This window comes from Hyla sarda, chromosome 3 (assembly GCF_029499605.1).
Source record: "Hyla sarda isolate aHylSar1 chromosome 3, aHylSar1.hap1, whole genome shotgun sequence".
In the NCBI taxonomy this organism is placed as follows: domain Eukaryota; kingdom Metazoa; phylum Chordata; class Amphibia; order Anura; family Hylidae; genus Hyla; species Hyla sarda.
The window spans coordinates 51,488,214-51,506,295 of record NC_079191.1 but is presented as its reverse complement, the minus strand read 5'-3'; the positions used below and the strand labels follow the sequence as shown (position 1 = coordinate 51,506,295).

Here is an 18,082-nt window from a genome sequence, read left to right as displayed (position 1 = left end):
TCACTGATTAAGACCACCCACTAAGGTCAAAGTAAGCAGAGGTTTAAATGAATACATTACTAGTTCTGCTGAGTTTTGTCCCACAAATATGTATATTAATGAGCCAGAAACAGGCTGCCCAAATATTCGACTGCAGAGGGGACCGGTTCCCTTTTTAAAATAAAAATGCTACATGGCAGGCTGGGGCCCGGATACAGATTTTTCATTGGGGCCCAAGTGTCTTTTAGCCATACCATTAATGATGTTTTGTGCCATTTGGGGGGGGGGGGGGGGGGAGGGGTCAGTTATAAATGTTGCATTGGGGCCCAGGAGACTCATGATATGTATCTGCCTATATTCTAGAGCGTTTTCTCTGTCACCACAGGATCCTTTTCTCTGTACCAGAATGACAAAGTAAATATAGAAAACAGGTTGTGTAAAGTACAACTGCAAGGTCAGAACAAGATCACTGAGACTGAGATTTCTGACATCTTTCTTAGGAAGACATTCTGCTAGGTGACCACTACTAGAGGTAACAAACCATTCATTGATCTGGGTAACTAATCTATAAGGGTTAATACATGAAAACAACAAGCACAAGGCCACTTATAGGTCAGAATTTCTTAGTTCCTGCCAAGAAATTCTCCAGCAGCTCTGGTCTGGCCCCTGCAAGATTTTATGGTGGAAGTAGCCAAGAGAAAACAAAACGCCATCTGTCTATAGCTGGTTGTGTCACTTTGGTATTACATGAATGCCGTCCACTTGTGTCCTGTCTAATATCAGAGAGCAGGGGCATTATCTGAATAGAGCCTGACTAACTTCTCTTCTGTCACCTCCTCACAGAACACCACTTCCTGTACTTTCTCTCATCTGATTTAGAACCATGTTCTTCGAGGACATAAGTAAAACACAAAAAGAATTAGGATAGAATTGCAATATTGTAAAGTAACTTTGTTTTATATATTTTTATGGGGAGCCTTGAGGTAGACTTTAAAGGGGTACTCCAGGGAACTAAACTCATAGCCCATCCTTTCCCTCTTACCAACCTATGTATTTGTCTAAATATCATTCATCAGCTATATAGAGTAGTTTCCCTCTTTCAGGTGTCACATGCAGCAAGTGAAAGAAAAACATAATTTTTAGATCCACTTTTTCTCCTTTGTGAGACCTAGCCCCCTCCCTTCAGGACAACACCACCTGATTCCTGTCTGATTTCTGTTTGGTCTAGAGCCCAGGCTGTACAGCCACACCCCCCCCCTCCCCTCCCCGTGTGAGGAGCTTGTGAGCTGTGAGAGAAAAGCAGTGAAGATTCTCAGTCACAACTGAGCACATAGCTGCTGTTTTCCTGCTGATTACTGACTTCTGCTATTCAGAGCACAGCATGATTTATTGTTGGAGGAAGGATAGTCTAAAAGAAAAGACATGTACAGTGTGTGAGTTGCAGTGTGAACATGCACACAGATAAAGCAGTTGGCTGGCAGCCATTACATAGAGCTGCACTGACTTCTGGGAGTTGTAGTATTTGCTGCAAACAAGGAAAAAGTATTTAGGAGACATCAGGGGCCAAAGGAGCAGCAAAAACCACATGGATAACTACAAGGGACACAGAACAGGTGTTGTGGTGGCGTTGGGGCGTTTTTATCTTTCTTAACTTCCCTGGACTACCCCTTTAACAAATAATCCCTAGTTTAAACAGCCTGACTTCTCTAGACAGCTATTAGGAAATATAGAGGTCAATTTCTATAACTTCGGTAATGTGTCTGCCTGTAAGACAGTTGGCTGCAGCAGCCTCCCCCCCATCTCTGGAAGAGAACAGAATAGCTCCTCTTGGTCCTAAAATGTTCCTCTTCCTGGTGCTGGGGGATGGGGGGGGGGAATCGATCCATCACAGTGCTGTTAAGCTTACCACCGGAGTACCCCTTTAATCACTGCTTTCAGCAAGATCTGTTTGTTTAAGGAATAAACAAGCTGTCCTTCAGACTTACAAACACATGAGTTTAAGTTATTACCATATGAACTTGATTGCTATGTTTTGTTTTGGCTTGAAAAAGTTCCTGGTGGCTAAAAGTTGCCCTATTTAGATGAACTGAAAATAAAAAATTGGAACTCTTATTTGTATTCTTTCTACTTGTGGCATTTCTACAGTATCATTCATTTCCAGGTTGCCTTAAATGAGAACTCCAGCCAAAACTAACACTATCCCCTATCCACAGGATAGGGGATAAGTAGGTGATCACAGGGGGTCTGACCGCTGGGACCTCCCGTGATCTTTGCAACAGGACCCCGGCTCTCAGTGAGCACCGTGTACGGTTGAAGTGAATCGCTCCATTCATTTCTATGGGAGAGCACTCAGACATTTCTGGTGCTCCCATAGAAATAAATGGAGTGCATGCCGTCTACCGCACACGCTGCTCACTTAGAGCCGAGGTCCCATTTCAGTGATCACGGGAGGTCCCATTGGTAGGAATCAGCCCCCCAATCAGCAACTTATCCCCTATCCTGTGGCTAGAGTTCTCCTTTAAAAGCATTGTGCTTGAAAGACAGCCCACCAGTTCAGCTAGCTGCCACCCTTAAGGGTGTGTGACTGCTTGATCTCCATATTCTATGATTACAGTGCAGAATGTTTGATGGTACATGCTAATATGTCCTTATGCTACAACATGGATTCCGAGGTAAATAAATCCTTGTATTCCTTTAATTCAGCTTTAGGGTACAGGGTGGAGATGTAACCAGCAACAGTGACATAGTTAAACTAGCTATTTAATATTATAATCTACAATTTAGTAGGTCCATAACTACAAGTAAACCAGAATTAGGTCACGGCCCCACCCATGTTACAAGCATCAATGAAGAAAACAGTTTAATTTCCTTAAAGAAATATTTTTCATGCATACACCTTAGACTGACAGTATCCAACCTGTGGCCCTCCAGCAGTTCTAAAACTACAATTCCAGTTTTGTAACAACTGGAGAGCCACAGGTTGGAGACTATTGTCTCTCATCCTGGAGACCATTCTTAAAACTATGTTCAAATGGACCACCTTTAATACAATGCTCAAAAAAATAAAGGGAACACTTAGATAACACATCCAAAATCTAAATGAATGAACTAATCGTATGAAATACTTTCGTCTTTACATAGTTGAATGTGCTGACAACAAAATCACACCAAAATTATCACTGGAAATCAAATTTATCAACCCATGGAGGTCTGGATATGGAGTCACACTCAAAATCAAAGTGGAAAACCCCACTACAGGCTGATCCAACTTTATGTAATGTCCTTAAAACAAGTCACAATGAGGCTCAGTAGTGTGTGTGGCCTCCAGGTGCCTGTATGACCTCCCTACAATGCCTGGGCATGCTCCTGATGAGGTGGTGGATGGTCTCCTGACCTCATGTGGCTGGACTAAAGCATCTGCCAACTCCTGGACAGTCTGTGGTGCAACGTGGTGTTGGTGGATGGAATGAGACATGATGTCCTAGAGGTGCTCAATCGGATTCAGGTCTGAGGAACGGGCGGGCCAGTCCATAGCATCAATGCCTTCCTCTTGAAGGAACTGCTGACACACTCCAGCCACATGAGGTCTAGCATTGTCTTGCATTAGGAGGAACCCAGGGCCAACCGCACCAGCACATGGTCTCACAAGGGGTCTGAGGATCTCATCTTGGTACCTAAAGGCAGTCAGACTACCTCTCGCAAGCACATGGCGGCTGTGTGACCCCCCAAAGAAATGCCACCCCACACCATTACTGGCCCACCGCCAAACAGGTCATGCTGGAGGATGTTGCAGGCAGCAGAACATTCTCCACAGCGTCTCCAGACTCTGTCAAATCTGTCACATGTGCTCAGTGTGAACCTGCTTTCATCTGTGAAGAGCACAGGGCGCCAGTGGTGAATTTGCAAATCTTGGTGTTCTCTGGCAAATGCCAAATGTCCTGCATGGTGTTGGGCTGTAAGCACAACCCCCACCTGTGGACGTCGGGCCCTCATACCAGCCTCAGTCTGTTTATGACCGTTTGAGTGGACACAAACATTTGTGGCCTGCTGGAGGTCATTTTTGCCGGGTTTTGGCAGTGCTCCTCCTGCTCCTGCTTGCACAAAGACGGAGATAGCGGTCCTGCTGCTGGGTCGTTGCCCACCTACGGCCTCCTCCACATCTCCTGATGTACTGGCCTGTCTCCTGGTAGCGCCTCCATGCTCTGGACACTACGCTGACAGACACAGCAAACCTTCTTTCCACAGCTCGCATTGATGTGCCATCCTGGATGAGCTGCACTACCTGAGCCACTTGTGTGGGTTGTAGACTCAGTCTCATGCTACCACTATAGGGAAAGCACCGCCAGCATTCAAAAGTGACCAAATCATCAGCCAGGAAGCATAGGAACTGAGAGGTGGTCTGTGGTCACCACCTGCAGAACCACTCCTTTATTGGGTGTGTCTTGCTAATTGTCTATAATTTCCACCTGTTGTCTGTTCCATTTGCACAACAGCATGTGAAATTGATTGTCAATCAGTGTTGCTTCCTGAGTGGACAGTGTGATTTCACAGAAGTGTCAGTGACTTGGAGTTACATTGTGTTGTTTAAGTGTTCCCTTTATTTTTTTGAGCAGTGTATCTATTTCCACAGCAATGTAAAAAAAGAGTTGAACAAGGTTCCAGTTCACTCAAATCCAATTTACCTCATTATTCTCAGTTTCCTCCACAAAGAAAGCTTCTCCGTTGTCTCCGAGTTTCATGTGCAGGTCCACACACTCTCCATTGATTTCAATATCAACCTAGGATAGTAGAACATAATGTTTTAGGTGACATAGTACAGTTCAGCAAGTACAATTTAAAGACCATAGTCTATGGATATAGACACAATGGTGGATTAGTTACGGGAACCGAGCAGATATCAAAGTTAATTTTGCTTTCTCTTTCCTCAGTTTCTTCACTCACGATGATATATATATTATTAACAATAATAATAATAATAATATAAAAAGTTTCTTTAGAAATGAACCAAAACTTCCAACTCCAAGAGTTGTGCATTGGAACTATTCAACAGGAAATACATCAAACAAAATAATCCATTCAAAAGGAATACTGCTGTAGGTGACCCATTGGAATCAACACACTTTCGTGTAGACCAGATTGGTTACCTACAGATGTGTCTTTCTTTCCTGTTGGCTTAAAGGGGTACTCCGCTGCTCAGCTTTTGGAACAAACTGTTCCGAACGCTGGAGTCGGGAGCTCGTGACATCATAGCTCCGCCCCTCAGGGGGTGGGTCTATGAGGTCACAAGCTCCCGGCATCAGCTGTAGCTTTCAGAACAGTTTGTTCCAAATGCTGAGCAGCGGAGTACCCCTTTCAGGGAGCAGTCCAGTTTAGTCAAAATGTATCCCCTATCTAGAGGATAGTGAATAAGTGCCAGATCATGTGGGGTCCGGCCAATGGGATCACCCACGATCTCCTGGCGACGCCCCGGCTTTCCCCATAAAAAAAGTTGTGTCGACCACGGCACGAAGCAGTGGTGAACACGCCCCCTCCATGCATCTCTATGGGAGAGCCGGTGATACACGAGTCCAGTGCTTCGGCTCTCCCATAGAGATACCGGTCACCGCTCCATGCAAAAGAGCTGGAGCGCTGTGCAGGAGATCTCAGGGGGTCCCAGCTGTCAACCCCACTGGATAACCCCTTTAACATATGTATAAGGTGATTTTAGATGTTGGTCCAGAAAAGATACATAGGGTAGCACCAGCAGGAGAAAGACATTTTCCAGTTATTATTAAGCATTACATTAGATACCGACAAGGCCTAACAGGCTGTCTGTTGCATTATCATGTTGCATATAGTTGGTACTGTTAAGGATGGATCAAGTGGGGGCTTTCAAATGTGATTGACCGGGCTGCTATACACTTTGTCAAGTGTGGACACAAAAAGATATACACCACACAGGATATGTTGGTATACACTCTTTCTTGGCAGGAAGCTCTGCTGCTCCCAAAAGAGTTCTCTTTTTAGTCAGGAAGAAACAGTTGGTTTTAACATTGTGCAAAGTAGGATGATTGATTATGACATTACAATTAATGTTACAGTTTGATTGGTTGTTCAAATATTGCGATCGTATATATTAGCATATCTAGTGTCCATTAATTTCTTGGAAAAAGTTCTCTGCCCGTCAGATGTTTAGTCTTTCTTACTCCTGCATGGCGTTGTCTCAGGGCCTCTGTTCAGAGTCACGAGCAGGTAACATTCTAAGTATATAGTAAGTATATAGGTTGAAGGATAAAACAATGCATCATTCTATATGCTGATTAGTCATTTGTGGCGTAGCATAAGTCTTTATCTTGCAAGACTTCTAGCTTGAGATTTCTTAATCTTTCCACGAAGTCCAATGTTTAGACGTCATGTATCCATAGTCTCCATCTCAAGGCTCTAGTCTTAGTTACAGGCAAAGCAATAAGATGAAATGTTTTGCATTTAGCATTCTGATGTATCTGGGTTAAAGGGTAAGGGAACAGATATTTTTCCAGCAGCAATGGCATTTTAATATTAATATATTCATCAGTCATTAGAAAAATAAGGTTCATCCCTATCAGTACCACTACATACTACAATGAACACATGCTTAGTCAGTATTTGCTATGAACTTGTCAAGAATCACTAATTTACCAAATGTCAGCAGGTATCACAAACTACAGAAGAAGTACAGTCACTGGCACTAGGTGACCGCATGCGGTGTGTATGGACACCCTCACCATGAATGACCGGTTGAATTTTAGCAAGACAGTTAGAACACGTCAGTCTCATATATTTTACCTCGCCATAAAGTAAATCAGCATCAGAGTGAGTAACATTAGGATTCAACCACAACCTTCCTGCATCTGTCTGACAGGAACCTCTTTACACCACTTGGTGTCTTTGCTGCAAGCACAACCTCTTGTTTTGTGGTTTTCTTTAATTCTATAACTGAAGAAAGCTACAGAAATATCCAGCCAACAGCAAAGGGGTGTTGGTGCTTTACTGAGCATTACAGCACTTTAGGGAGGTTGTTCCATTAGGACAATTCCTGTTTCCCCTTTTAGTGCTTATGAATGGCCCAATACAATCTGCTGGAACAGAGCTGCTAACAAAGGGATTGGACAGGTTGAAATCCAACTGCCCAACCCTTCTCTCCCTCAACATCTGATATCGGGGAAAATCAGGGGATCTGTACATAATAAATGGTCGGCCAGTCCTGCTGAAAAGGGTTTTAACAAAACACGCACAGGCTGCCCAAAAAAACACAAAATAAACAAAAAATATACTTACCTCTCACTTGGTCCCCGAAGCCTCTGGTATTGCTGCTTCTGTTCCTGCCGTGCTCCACTTCCTGGTACTGTGTCCCAATAGGCCAGGACAACGCTGCGGCCAGTAATTGGCCAAGCAGCAATGTAACAGATTGACATACAGCACCAGGAGGAGGAGAGCAGCTGAGAAAGGGGCTGTGGCCAATACAAGACAGCCAATCACTAGCCTACCCAGTACCAAAAGTGGAGCACAGCGGAGACTGGGAGCAGCGATACCAGAAAAAAACCTTGTAATGCCAAAATAATACAATCATACAGCACCCAAATAAAATGGCGGTAAGGTGCTGAAACACCACTGTTCAAAATTAAATCCTGTGCAACTTCTTTTCCATAAGTCTGAGCCCCAAGCTTCAGATGCCCAGACCAGCAAGGCCAATGGTAGGATGTAATGTGCTCTGTACAAGCGTACAAGTTGCATTACCCTAAGGCCAGCCCTGACTAGGACCTGCTAGAATCCATACATATTCTATATATATACCATATTTTTCGCCGTATAAGACGCACTTTTTCTTCCCCAAAACTGGGGGGAAAAAGTCGGTGCGTCTTATACGGCGAATACAACCCCATCGCGGCGGTCCCTGCGGCCATCAACGGCCGGGACCCGCGGCTAATACAGGACATCACCGATCGCGGTGATGCCCTGTATTAACCTTTCAGACTTGGCGATCAAAGCTGACCGCCGCGTCTGAAGGGAAAGTGACACTAACCCGGCTGTTCAGTGGGGCTGTTCGGCACCGCCGCGATTTCTCCGCGGTGGTCCCGAACTGCCTGACTGAATAGCTGGGTTAGTGCTTACAGGACACCGGGAGGGACCTTACCTGCCTCCTCGGTGTCTTCTCCGTTCAGGGATCCCCTGTATGGCCGGCGCTCTCCTTCCTCGTCATTACGTCGTCGCGTACGTGCGTCGGCATGCGTAACGACGTGATGACGGCGACGGAGAGCGAGGATACCCGGTCGGCAGCAGAGACGCTCCGGAGCAACGGGGACAGCGATGGAGCGACATCCAGGGCAGCGGTGACGGGTCCGGAGCGGCGGGGACACGTGAGTATTAAATCCTATGCAGTGGTCTTCAATCTGCGGACCTCCAGATGTTGCAAAACTACAACTCCCAGCATGCCCGGACAGCCAACGGCTGTCCGGGCATGCTGGGAGTTGTAGTTTTGCAACATCTGGAGGTCCGCAGGTTGAAGACCACTATTGGGTTCAAAAGCTTTATTTTTTTAGATTTTGCCCCTAAAAATTGGGTGCGTCTTATACGCCGGTGCGTCCTATAGGACGAAAAATACGGTATATAAAATACTATATAATGAATTCCAGACATTTACAACACTCACCACTTTCTCCCTGGAGCGCAGAACTCCCATCTTCCCAAAACGCACGTGGAACGGAGAACACTGTAGATTGCCATTGGGCTGGCGTACCACAATAACGTCTATGCAGCCGGACAGGGTGGCAGGGTTCAGTCCTCTGTACAGCTCCTTCACCGTCACAAACACTTGTCCGGCTAGCTGCCCCACGTAATTCATTGTTTGTGTCTGAAATGACAAAAGCAAAAATAAAGTAAATAACAAACAAACAAACAAAATCCTCTCTCTACTGCATCGACTGAACTACAAATTCCAGCATAGCATTTAGACACCACTGGAGCTCTAGTAGCCCCTATTCCCCCCCCCCCCCCCCCATACAGATCAAGTAGAACAACTTTCACACAAAATTCCCAAAACGATCTCCGTGCGCATTGTAAGACATTTGTTGGAATAAAAAGCTACCTGGAGAGATCCATGTGTTGACGATAAGAATGGCAATTGTATTTCCCACAAGGCTTCACACGGAGCATAAACATCCTCAGTCTTCCCAGCTATTCCTCATATGTAAAGATCTCCATGTTCTACATTGATTTTAGTATTTAGGACCAGATCACATACAAGGTGAGAAGTTGTAATCTTTGAGTCGGCCTCTTCTGTTAAAGGGGTACTCCAGAGGAAAACAATATTTCAAATCAACTGGTGCTTAAAGGTTAAACAGATTAGTAAATTACTTCTATTAAAAAATCCTTCCAGTACTTATCAGCTGCTGTATATTACAGAGGAAGTTAAGTTGTTCTTTCCAGTCTGACCACAGTGCTCTCTGCTGCCATCTATGTACGTGTCAGGAAGTGTCCAGAGCAGGATAGGTTTGCTATGGGGATTTGTTCCTACTCAGGACAGTTCCTGACGTGGACAGAGGTGTCAGCAGAGAGCACTGTGGTCAGACAGAAAAGAACTACTCAACTTTCTCTGTAGTATACAGCAGCTGATAAGTAGTGGAAGGATTAAGATTTTTTAATAGAAGTAATTTACAAATCTGTTTAACTTTCTGTAACCAAAAAACAGCTGTGCAATGACCCAAGATGGGTCACTAGATAACTAGGCTAATCCGCCATGTCGGGCAATAGTCAAATCATTCCAGTCCAAAGTTACAAAACTGTCTCTCTAGTGCCACCTACAGGCAAAACTCATGCAACAGAAGGGTGAATTAAAGGGGTAATCCGGTGGAAAACTTTTCTTTTTTTTTTTTTTTTTTTTCTCAACTGGTTCCAGAAAGTTAAACAGATTTGTAAACTACTTCTATAAAAAAAAATCTTAATCCTCCCAGTACTTATTAGCTGCTGAATACTACAGAGGAAATTATTTTCTTTTTGGAACACAGAGCTCTCTGCTGACAGCACGAGCACAGTGCTCTCTGCTGACATCTCTGTCCGTTTAAGGATCTGTCCAGAACAGCATATGTTTGCTATGGGGATTTTCTCCTACTCTGGGAAGTTCTTAAAATGGACAGAGATGTCAACAGAGAGCACTGTGCTTGTGATGTCAGCAGACAGCTCTGTCTTCCACAAAGAAAATAATTTCCTCTGTAGTATTCAGCAGCTAATAAGTACTGGAAGGATTAAGATTTTTTAATAGAAGTAATTTACAATATCTGTTTAACTTTCTGGCACCAGTTGATTAAAAAAAATAAAAAAAAGTTTTCCACCGGAGTACCCATTTAACTTCCCACTATTTGTTGAAGATGTGGATTGCTGCATTTGATTTATGTTGTTGGATTGCTTTGGGACCATGGTTCTTTGAAGCTGCCTGCCATTCTATTATTGCATGAATCTCTATTTATTTATTTATAATATTTTTAATATATTCTTTTTAATTATCCAGTGCCGAGTAACGGAAAGTCAGCTAAAACTGCCGATTTCTGTGAGAACATCCAACAGAGAAATCCGACAGTAGTTGGATCCTTGGACTCGTAGTTGGAGGGAGGGAACTCAAACAGGAAATAGACACTTCACAAAAAGAAAGCAGCTTTATGGTGGACTCCCAACACAGCCATTTAGCCCCATGACAAGCACTGATCCTTCCTAAGCATGTCCATTACTGTCTGACAGGTAAGTACTAAAGTCACCATATGGTGAATAACTCCTTTAAAGGGGTTCTCCACCATAAGGTGATTTTAGTACGTACCTGGCAGACAGTAATGGACATGCTTAGGAAGGATCTCCGCTTGTCATGGGGCTAAATGTCATGAGATTACCATAACACTGTGGCTAGCTTTTTGTGAACTGGTATTTCCTGTTTGAGTTTTCTTCTTTTGCCTACAAATCCCATAATTCCATTTTCCTCCCTCCCACACATCAGCCACCCCACCCATTGAAACATAAATGAGCTGCATCCATTCAAAAGACCTGTGGTTTTCAATCAGGGTGCCTACATCTGTTGCTTTAGTTGCAGATTGATCTCTCTCCCACCAAGCGGTCACTTCACCCATTGACGCAGACAGGCTCCCTGTCATCAGCTGACTAGTGATGTCAGGGTTCGGCCGCATTACAACCTGGGAAAAATCCGAGACAACAGTCATTTTGTATGCTGTTAAAAATAAATATTGGGGTGACAATCACATATGAATTGTGAGAAAACCATCACACACTGGTACAGACACGATATTATGAACTACACTAACTTTACAGCCCCTGTAGCATAGTCAAATAAAAAAAAATTCCCAGAATACCCCTTTAATATCCCATTTATTGAATTTTACACCTTTTGTTTTTAGCACTTTTAAGTGGTGCCATTGTTATTTGACATTAGCTGCCTATGCTAGCCTCTGTTAGTTGCCACCTATCGGATGCCTATATGTTTTTATGATATTGTGCATTTATTAACTTACTATGACTTTTATTCTTTATTATTCCTTCTCCTATCTTACTGTTATTTATTATACTTTATATGGTCACTGAAAGGTTCTCTGATCAACAGGTGTATGAAGCTCGGCAGAATTATACCTCAGAGCAGCAGTTCCAGCCAGTCTAGTGTGTAACACCCTTGTTTACATTCGTCCCCACAACTCCAGGGCTCGTCTTTGTTACTGAGTAGCATGAAAAGCCGTCATTGAATAACCCGCCTCACGTGATTTGCGCACAAGGCAAACAAACAACTTGTTCCACACTGCGTGGAGGCGGAGGATCACTCATATTTTTCAGACAAATCTTGGCTTTGCTATTAACATGACTGGTGTATAGAAGACAATAGAGCGGTGGTCTCCAAACTGTGGACTTCCAGCTGTTGCAAAACTACAACTCCCAGCCTAGAGTTCTAGAGAAGTGGTCTTCAACCTGCGGACCTCCAGATGTTGCAAAACTACAACTCCCAGCATGCCCGGACAGCCAACGGCTGTCCGGGCATGCTGGGAGTTGTAGTTTTGCAACAGCTGGAGGTCCGCAGTTTGGAGACCACACCAGTAGAACAGTTCCTTAGGTTGGATCACTCATGCCTTGGTTATTTTTCAGAAAAATCTTAGCTTTGCTAAGAACATGACCGTATGAAGACGAAAAAAAAAGAGTAGTGATCTCCAAACTCTAGACTAGAGATGAGCAAGCTTACAGTAAATTCGCACGAACTTCTCGGCTCGGCAGTTGATGACTTATCCTGTGTAAATTAGTTCAGCCTTCAGGTGCTCCGGTGGGCTGGAAAAGGTGGATACATTCCTAGGAAAGAGTCTCCTAGGACCGTATCCACCTTTTCCAGCCCACCGGAGCACCGGAAAGCTGAACTAATTTATGCAGGAAAAGTCATCAACTGCCGAGCCGAGAAGTTCGTGACGAATCGAATTTACTGTAAGTTCGCTCATCTCTACTCTAGACCTCAGCATGTTGGGAGTTGTAGTTCTGCAACAGCTGGAGGTCCACAGTTTGGAGACCACTGAAGTAGGTTGTCTGGAATATATAGGATATACAAGAGCTGCCAATATGTACTGCCAACTGGAAGAAGTACAGGAACACCGGCACCCCCAAACACTATCTACACCAAATCATGACGATTTTGGTGCAGTTATTTCCAGTTCGAAAATTTGCCCTGGATCCTTGGGTAATTCTCAGCAAAATTCGTATAGAGATACATGTTATTATGGATCTAGTATAGGGACATAACTTGCGTTCTCCCTACAGAAAAGGGCAATGGGGGAAGATTTATCATTGCATTTATTATTATTTTTTTTATTTTTTTACGTCGGGCACACAAAAATGTCACACGTGCGCCTAAGCACTTTTGTTGGTACACAGGAAGTACCAAACAGCCTTACCTAAGCTTCCGTTTTGACTTTGCAGAAGTCACGAATTTATGTGCGAACAGGGCATATAAAAAAAAGTTGCAAATCCCAATAAAAAGTCTCAAACCTAAGCCAGGTCGTAAGTGCGACTTTTTGTGAGGAAAGGTGGCAGAGGAAACACACAAAATGGTGTACTGAAGTGATTTATTGGTCCAGATTTATAAAACTGTGTGAGAGCAAAGAACTGTGTCATTTTTCCACAGCAGCCAATCACAGCTCAACTTTCACTTTACCAGAGCTTGTAAGCTGAGCCGTGATTGGTTGCTGTGCGAAAAAATAAAATCACTCCACTTTTTCTCTCACACAGTTTGATAAGTCACAGCGGAGAAGAGGAAACACACAAAATGGTGTACTGAAGTGATTTATTATAGCTCAGATTTACCAAACTGTGTGAGAGAAAAAGTGGAGTGATTTTTTTTTTTTCGCTCAGCAACCAATCACGGCTCAGCTTACAGGCTCTGGTAAAGTGAAAGTTGAGTTGGGCGGTATAACGGTTCATACCGAATAGTGAACTTTTTGTCCTGCACGATATGAACTTTAACCCATACCGCAATACCGGTTTGGCCCCTCCCCCTCGGAATTAATGAATTATCAGCCCGCTGCGCTGTTCCCACATCGGGGAACTAATCATAAGATCATATGTGACCCGCGAGCGCTGTTCTGCTCCTCCCCCCCCCCCCCCCAAACTAATTATCAGCCCAGCGCTGTCCCCATCGTGGTAAATACTCACATATCACCCGCAAGCGCTGCCCTCCTTGTTATCCTGTTTTGTTGCGGGCCGCCGGCGCTGACACTCTATACCAGTGGTCTTCAACCTGCGGACCTCCAGATGTTGCAAACCTACAACTCACAGCATGCCCGGACAGCCAACGGCTGTCCGGGCATGCTGAGAGTTGTAGTTCAGGCAACATCTGGAGGTCTGCAGGTCGAAGACAACTGCTCTATACTGTATCCCTATGCCCGGGCTGCAAAAGGTAAACAAAATAAACTTAAACTCACCTTCCCCGTCGGTCCAGACCTGCTTCCAAGGGAACGGGAACATCAGACAGCCGTCGGCCTATCACCGGCTGCAGCAATGTTCTGCCTCGGCCGGTGATAGGTTGAGCCCACTGTCACGTAAGGAGCCAGCCGGCTTCTTACATGACAGTGAGCTCGGCCTATCACCGGCCGAGGTAGAACATCGCTGCGGCCTTGTGATAGGCTGACGGCTGTCCGATGTTCCCGTCCCCAGCGTAAGGCCGACGTCGGAACATGCGTTAAAGTTTATTATGTTTACATTTTCCAGCCCGGGCATAGCGTAAAGTAGAGTGTCAGCACCGACGGCCCGCAACAAACAGGAGGACAGCGCTTGCGGGTGACATGTGAGTATTTACCCAGATGGGGACAGCATAGCGCTTTTGCAGCCCGGGCATAGCGTACAGTATAGAGCAATGGTCTTCAACTGCGGACCTCCACATGTTGCCTGAACTACAACTCTCAGCATGTCCGGACAGCCTTTGGCTGTCCGGGCATGCTGGGAGTTGTAGTTTTGCAACATCTGGAGGTCCGCAGGTTGAAGACCACTGGTATAGAGTGTCAGCGCCGGCAGCCCCCAACAACAGGATGACGAGGAGGGCAGCGCTTGCGGGTGATATGTGAGTATTTACCCCGATGGGGACAGCGCTGGGCTGATAATTTGGGGGAGGAAATACCGTTATATACAGTGAAACCGCCATAAGTTACAAAAATACCGTGATACCCATATTTGGTTATACCGCCCAGCCCTAAATCTGGGCCATTGTTTTTTGCTTATGTGCGCCAAATTTATCAACCCTGAGATGGTATGACAAATATGCCGCATATAAGTAAAACCAAAGCAATGAAAAATGACTTCAGAACACTCTTTCCAAAGACAACGATGATAAATGAAAGATACAGCTTCCAAAATCTTTACTGTGCGATCCCTAGTGGCAATGAATAACTGATATTCTGAGATTCCACCTGGCGGACGCCAATAAAGAAGAAGACGTCGGCGGTAGGACCGCGTTGCCCCACGCTGTCACCATTGACGGCAATGCAGGGCTCGGAGCCCTGCATTGCCGTCAATGGTGACAGTGCTGGGCATGTTCTTTCTTTGCGTGGATTGGTTTCAGTGACGGAAATGTCTGCCGCTGAAATTCCACAGTGTGAATGGGTCCGTTGACACCTTTCATCAATTTTTCTCTTCCGTCAACGCCCAGGGAGATTAGCTACAGTGCCATGGGTTGCTCTTGATAATGTTGCGCACTTTGGACAAAGGAAAATCTAGATCTCTGGAGATGGACTTGTAACCTTGAGATTGTTGATATTTTTTCAAATTTTGACTCTCAAGTCCTCAGACAGTTCTCTTCTCCTCTTTCTGTTGTCCATGCTTAGTGTGGCACACACAGACACACAATGCAAAGACTAAGTGAACTTCTCTCCTTTTTATCTGCTTTCAGGTGTGGTTTTTATATTGCCCACACCTGTTACTTGCCCCAGGTGAGTTTAAAGGAGCATCACATGCTTGAAACAATCTTATTTCTCCACAATTTTGAAAAGTTACCAATAATTTTGTCCAGCCCATTTTTGGAGTTTGATGTGACAGTATGTCCAATTAGCTTTTTTTCCTCCTTTTTTGGTTTAGTTCCAATACACATAAAGGGAATAAACATGTGTATAGCAAAACATGTGTTACTGCAATCATTTTCTTTGAGAAATCCTTCATTTTCTAGAAACATTTCAACCATGACTGTAAAGTTGGGACCACTGCAAAGTTAAAACTGAAATTTGCTTAGGTAAGGCTGTTTGCTACTTTATGCCTACCCACAAAAGTCACCCAAAAAATGCTAAGGTGCATGTTAAAAATAAAAGAAGCAATCTGATTGGTTGCTATGGGCAACTGAGCAACTTTTCCTCGGCCAGGTTTAGAAAAATCTCCCCAAAAGGTGGAGATTTATCAAAACCTGTCCAGAGGAAAGTTGCCCAGTTGACCATAGGAACCAATCAGATTGCTTCTTTCATTTTTACAAGGCCTCTGCAAAATTAAAGAAGTGATCTGATTGGTTGCTGGGCTCCTTTGCACAGGTTTTGATAAATCTCCTCCTTTGTGTGCCCGGAGTAAGCAAAAAAAAAAAAAGGTCTAAGTGCAATGATAAATCTCTCCCATAGAAGTCTAAACCTATGTAAACACAATAAAAGACAAGCTCATGGACATCAATGAGTAAAGTTCGTCTCCCATAGAATGCCATGCCTCCCTCCATTCACAACATGGACTGTCACCCAATGGAGAGGGTCCCGCTTAAACGGCCTCAACTGATCTAAGAGAGGTGAAGGACATTATGATTCTGGTCAAGAAGGGAGCCTGCCAACCTAAGATATGTTCATTTTGAGGACATCCTTTGGAATAATTGTTCTACATGAGGATGTCGTCCATGCATCGTCTAGATACGATCTACATTGTGCATGTTATGAAATATACTGAAGATTCTTAGACCTTCGCAGTAATGTTAATAAAAACTGACATCCCTTCAGGGAGCACTATCTCAGGCGCTGACATGAGCAACTAAAATAGATGTACTCTGGCAGTGCCTGTTGCTACCGTCAGCCCCCTTGATCCCAAGATCCTTGTGTAGTATGGAAATGACCTGCTTGTCCTAGAAAATCCTACAACTCATCACTGTGGGTGGTTCTTGTACTTATGTGTTCTAGCACGTTCACTGAAATACACCCATGAGTTAAATACATATATACAGTGTGTGGATAAACGCACATAAAACAGGCAAATATAACAAGTAACAATACACAAGCTACAAGTATACTATTCTTGTATGATGTATATGGCCTACAGCGGTGGATGTATAAGATCGGTAGGTGCTGGAAATGACCTTTTTCAAGATTCCCACATTCCCGCATTTCTATAAGGCCTTTAAAAAAGCTCCATACACATCAGAAGGCGCCCCTCCGACAATAACACTCACATCTGCCTTCTAAATCTATTTTTTCGATGTCCCGATTTAAAGTTTAACAGGTTTATACGGTCCTAGAAGAAGAAACAAAAAATGCAAACGAAGGCATTTTGGATCCATCACACAATTTACAACACTGGACCCTACTGACTTATAATAGGGTCCATTGGGTTCTGTCACAGTATCCAACGTTTTACTGAGGGGGAAAAAGCCATCATAAAGCCAGAAAGAGAGACAGAGGCCTCCGTATGTACCTCCTGTTGCCCGATCAGCATAACACTACAAGATATGCTGTTTACATAACTCAGGGGTACAGAAACAGCATATCCCATTAACATCAATGTGTATTCTTTGTGCAATTCTTTTCTGTCTGACCACAGTGCTCTCTGCTGTCACCTCTGTCCATGTCAGGAACTGTCCAGAGTACAAGCAAATCCCCATAGCAAATCTCTACTACTCTGGACGGTTTATGACACGGACAGAGGTGTAAGCAGAGAGCACTGTGGTCAGACTGGAAAGAACTACACAACTTCCTCTGTAGTATACAGCAGCTGATAAGTACTGGAAGGATTAAGATTTTAATTTACAAATCTGTATAACTTTCTGGCAACAGTTGATCTGAAAAAAAAAAAATTTCCACCAAAGTACCCATTTAACACATATGAATAAACATATTGTTTATCCTACCACAAGCGATGTGGCTTACACACTTATACAGACGCAGACTATATTTTTTTCTGACAGGCGCAAAATAGACTCAGACCAATTACATCGGTATGTCTGAGGAATATAAACAATGGCAGCTCTTTAGATGCTCCTTGTGTAAGATTAAGGATCTGACCTTACCCCAGAGGACAGGCTGAAATCATCACAGAAATAGAGGTGCAATACTCAAACAGACTCACACAACTTGTGCTCATCTGATATCAGGAAAGAGCAAAATTTCTTATTTATTGTTTTCATATTTTTTGCACTTGAGGTCTTACTTCCATTAAAGGAGTACTCCGGGATGTAAAAATGTTGTTTCATGCTGCCAGCAGTAAAAGAAAAAAAAAATGCATACATACATGCCACCGCTCCCCCAGTGCCTCTGGCAACCTGCATCGGCCTCTGCCGCGATCCTCTTCCTGGTTGCCAGTGGTCGGTGAGTCATACTGCACTCAGCCAATCACC

At 44.1% G+C, this 18,082-nt stretch overlaps 1 protein-coding gene across 5 annotated transcripts in view; it reads right to left on the bottom strand.

Moving 5' to 3' along the window:
• Positions 1-18,082, bottom strand: part of LPIN1 (lipin 1) — a 136,600-nt gene that overhangs the window by 89,654 nt on the left and 28,864 nt on the right. For all 5 annotated transcript variants that reach the window (XM_056564214.1, XM_056564215.1, XM_056564216.1 and 2 more), the window contains exons 2-3: positions 8,648-8,848; positions 4,662-4,757 (exon numbers count right to left, since the gene is read on the bottom strand). In XM_056564214.1, coding sequence (XP_056420189.1) covers positions 4,662-4,757; positions 8,648-8,848 — 297 coding nt within the window. The remainder of the gene's footprint in view (positions 1-4,661; positions 4,758-8,647; positions 8,849-18,082) is intronic.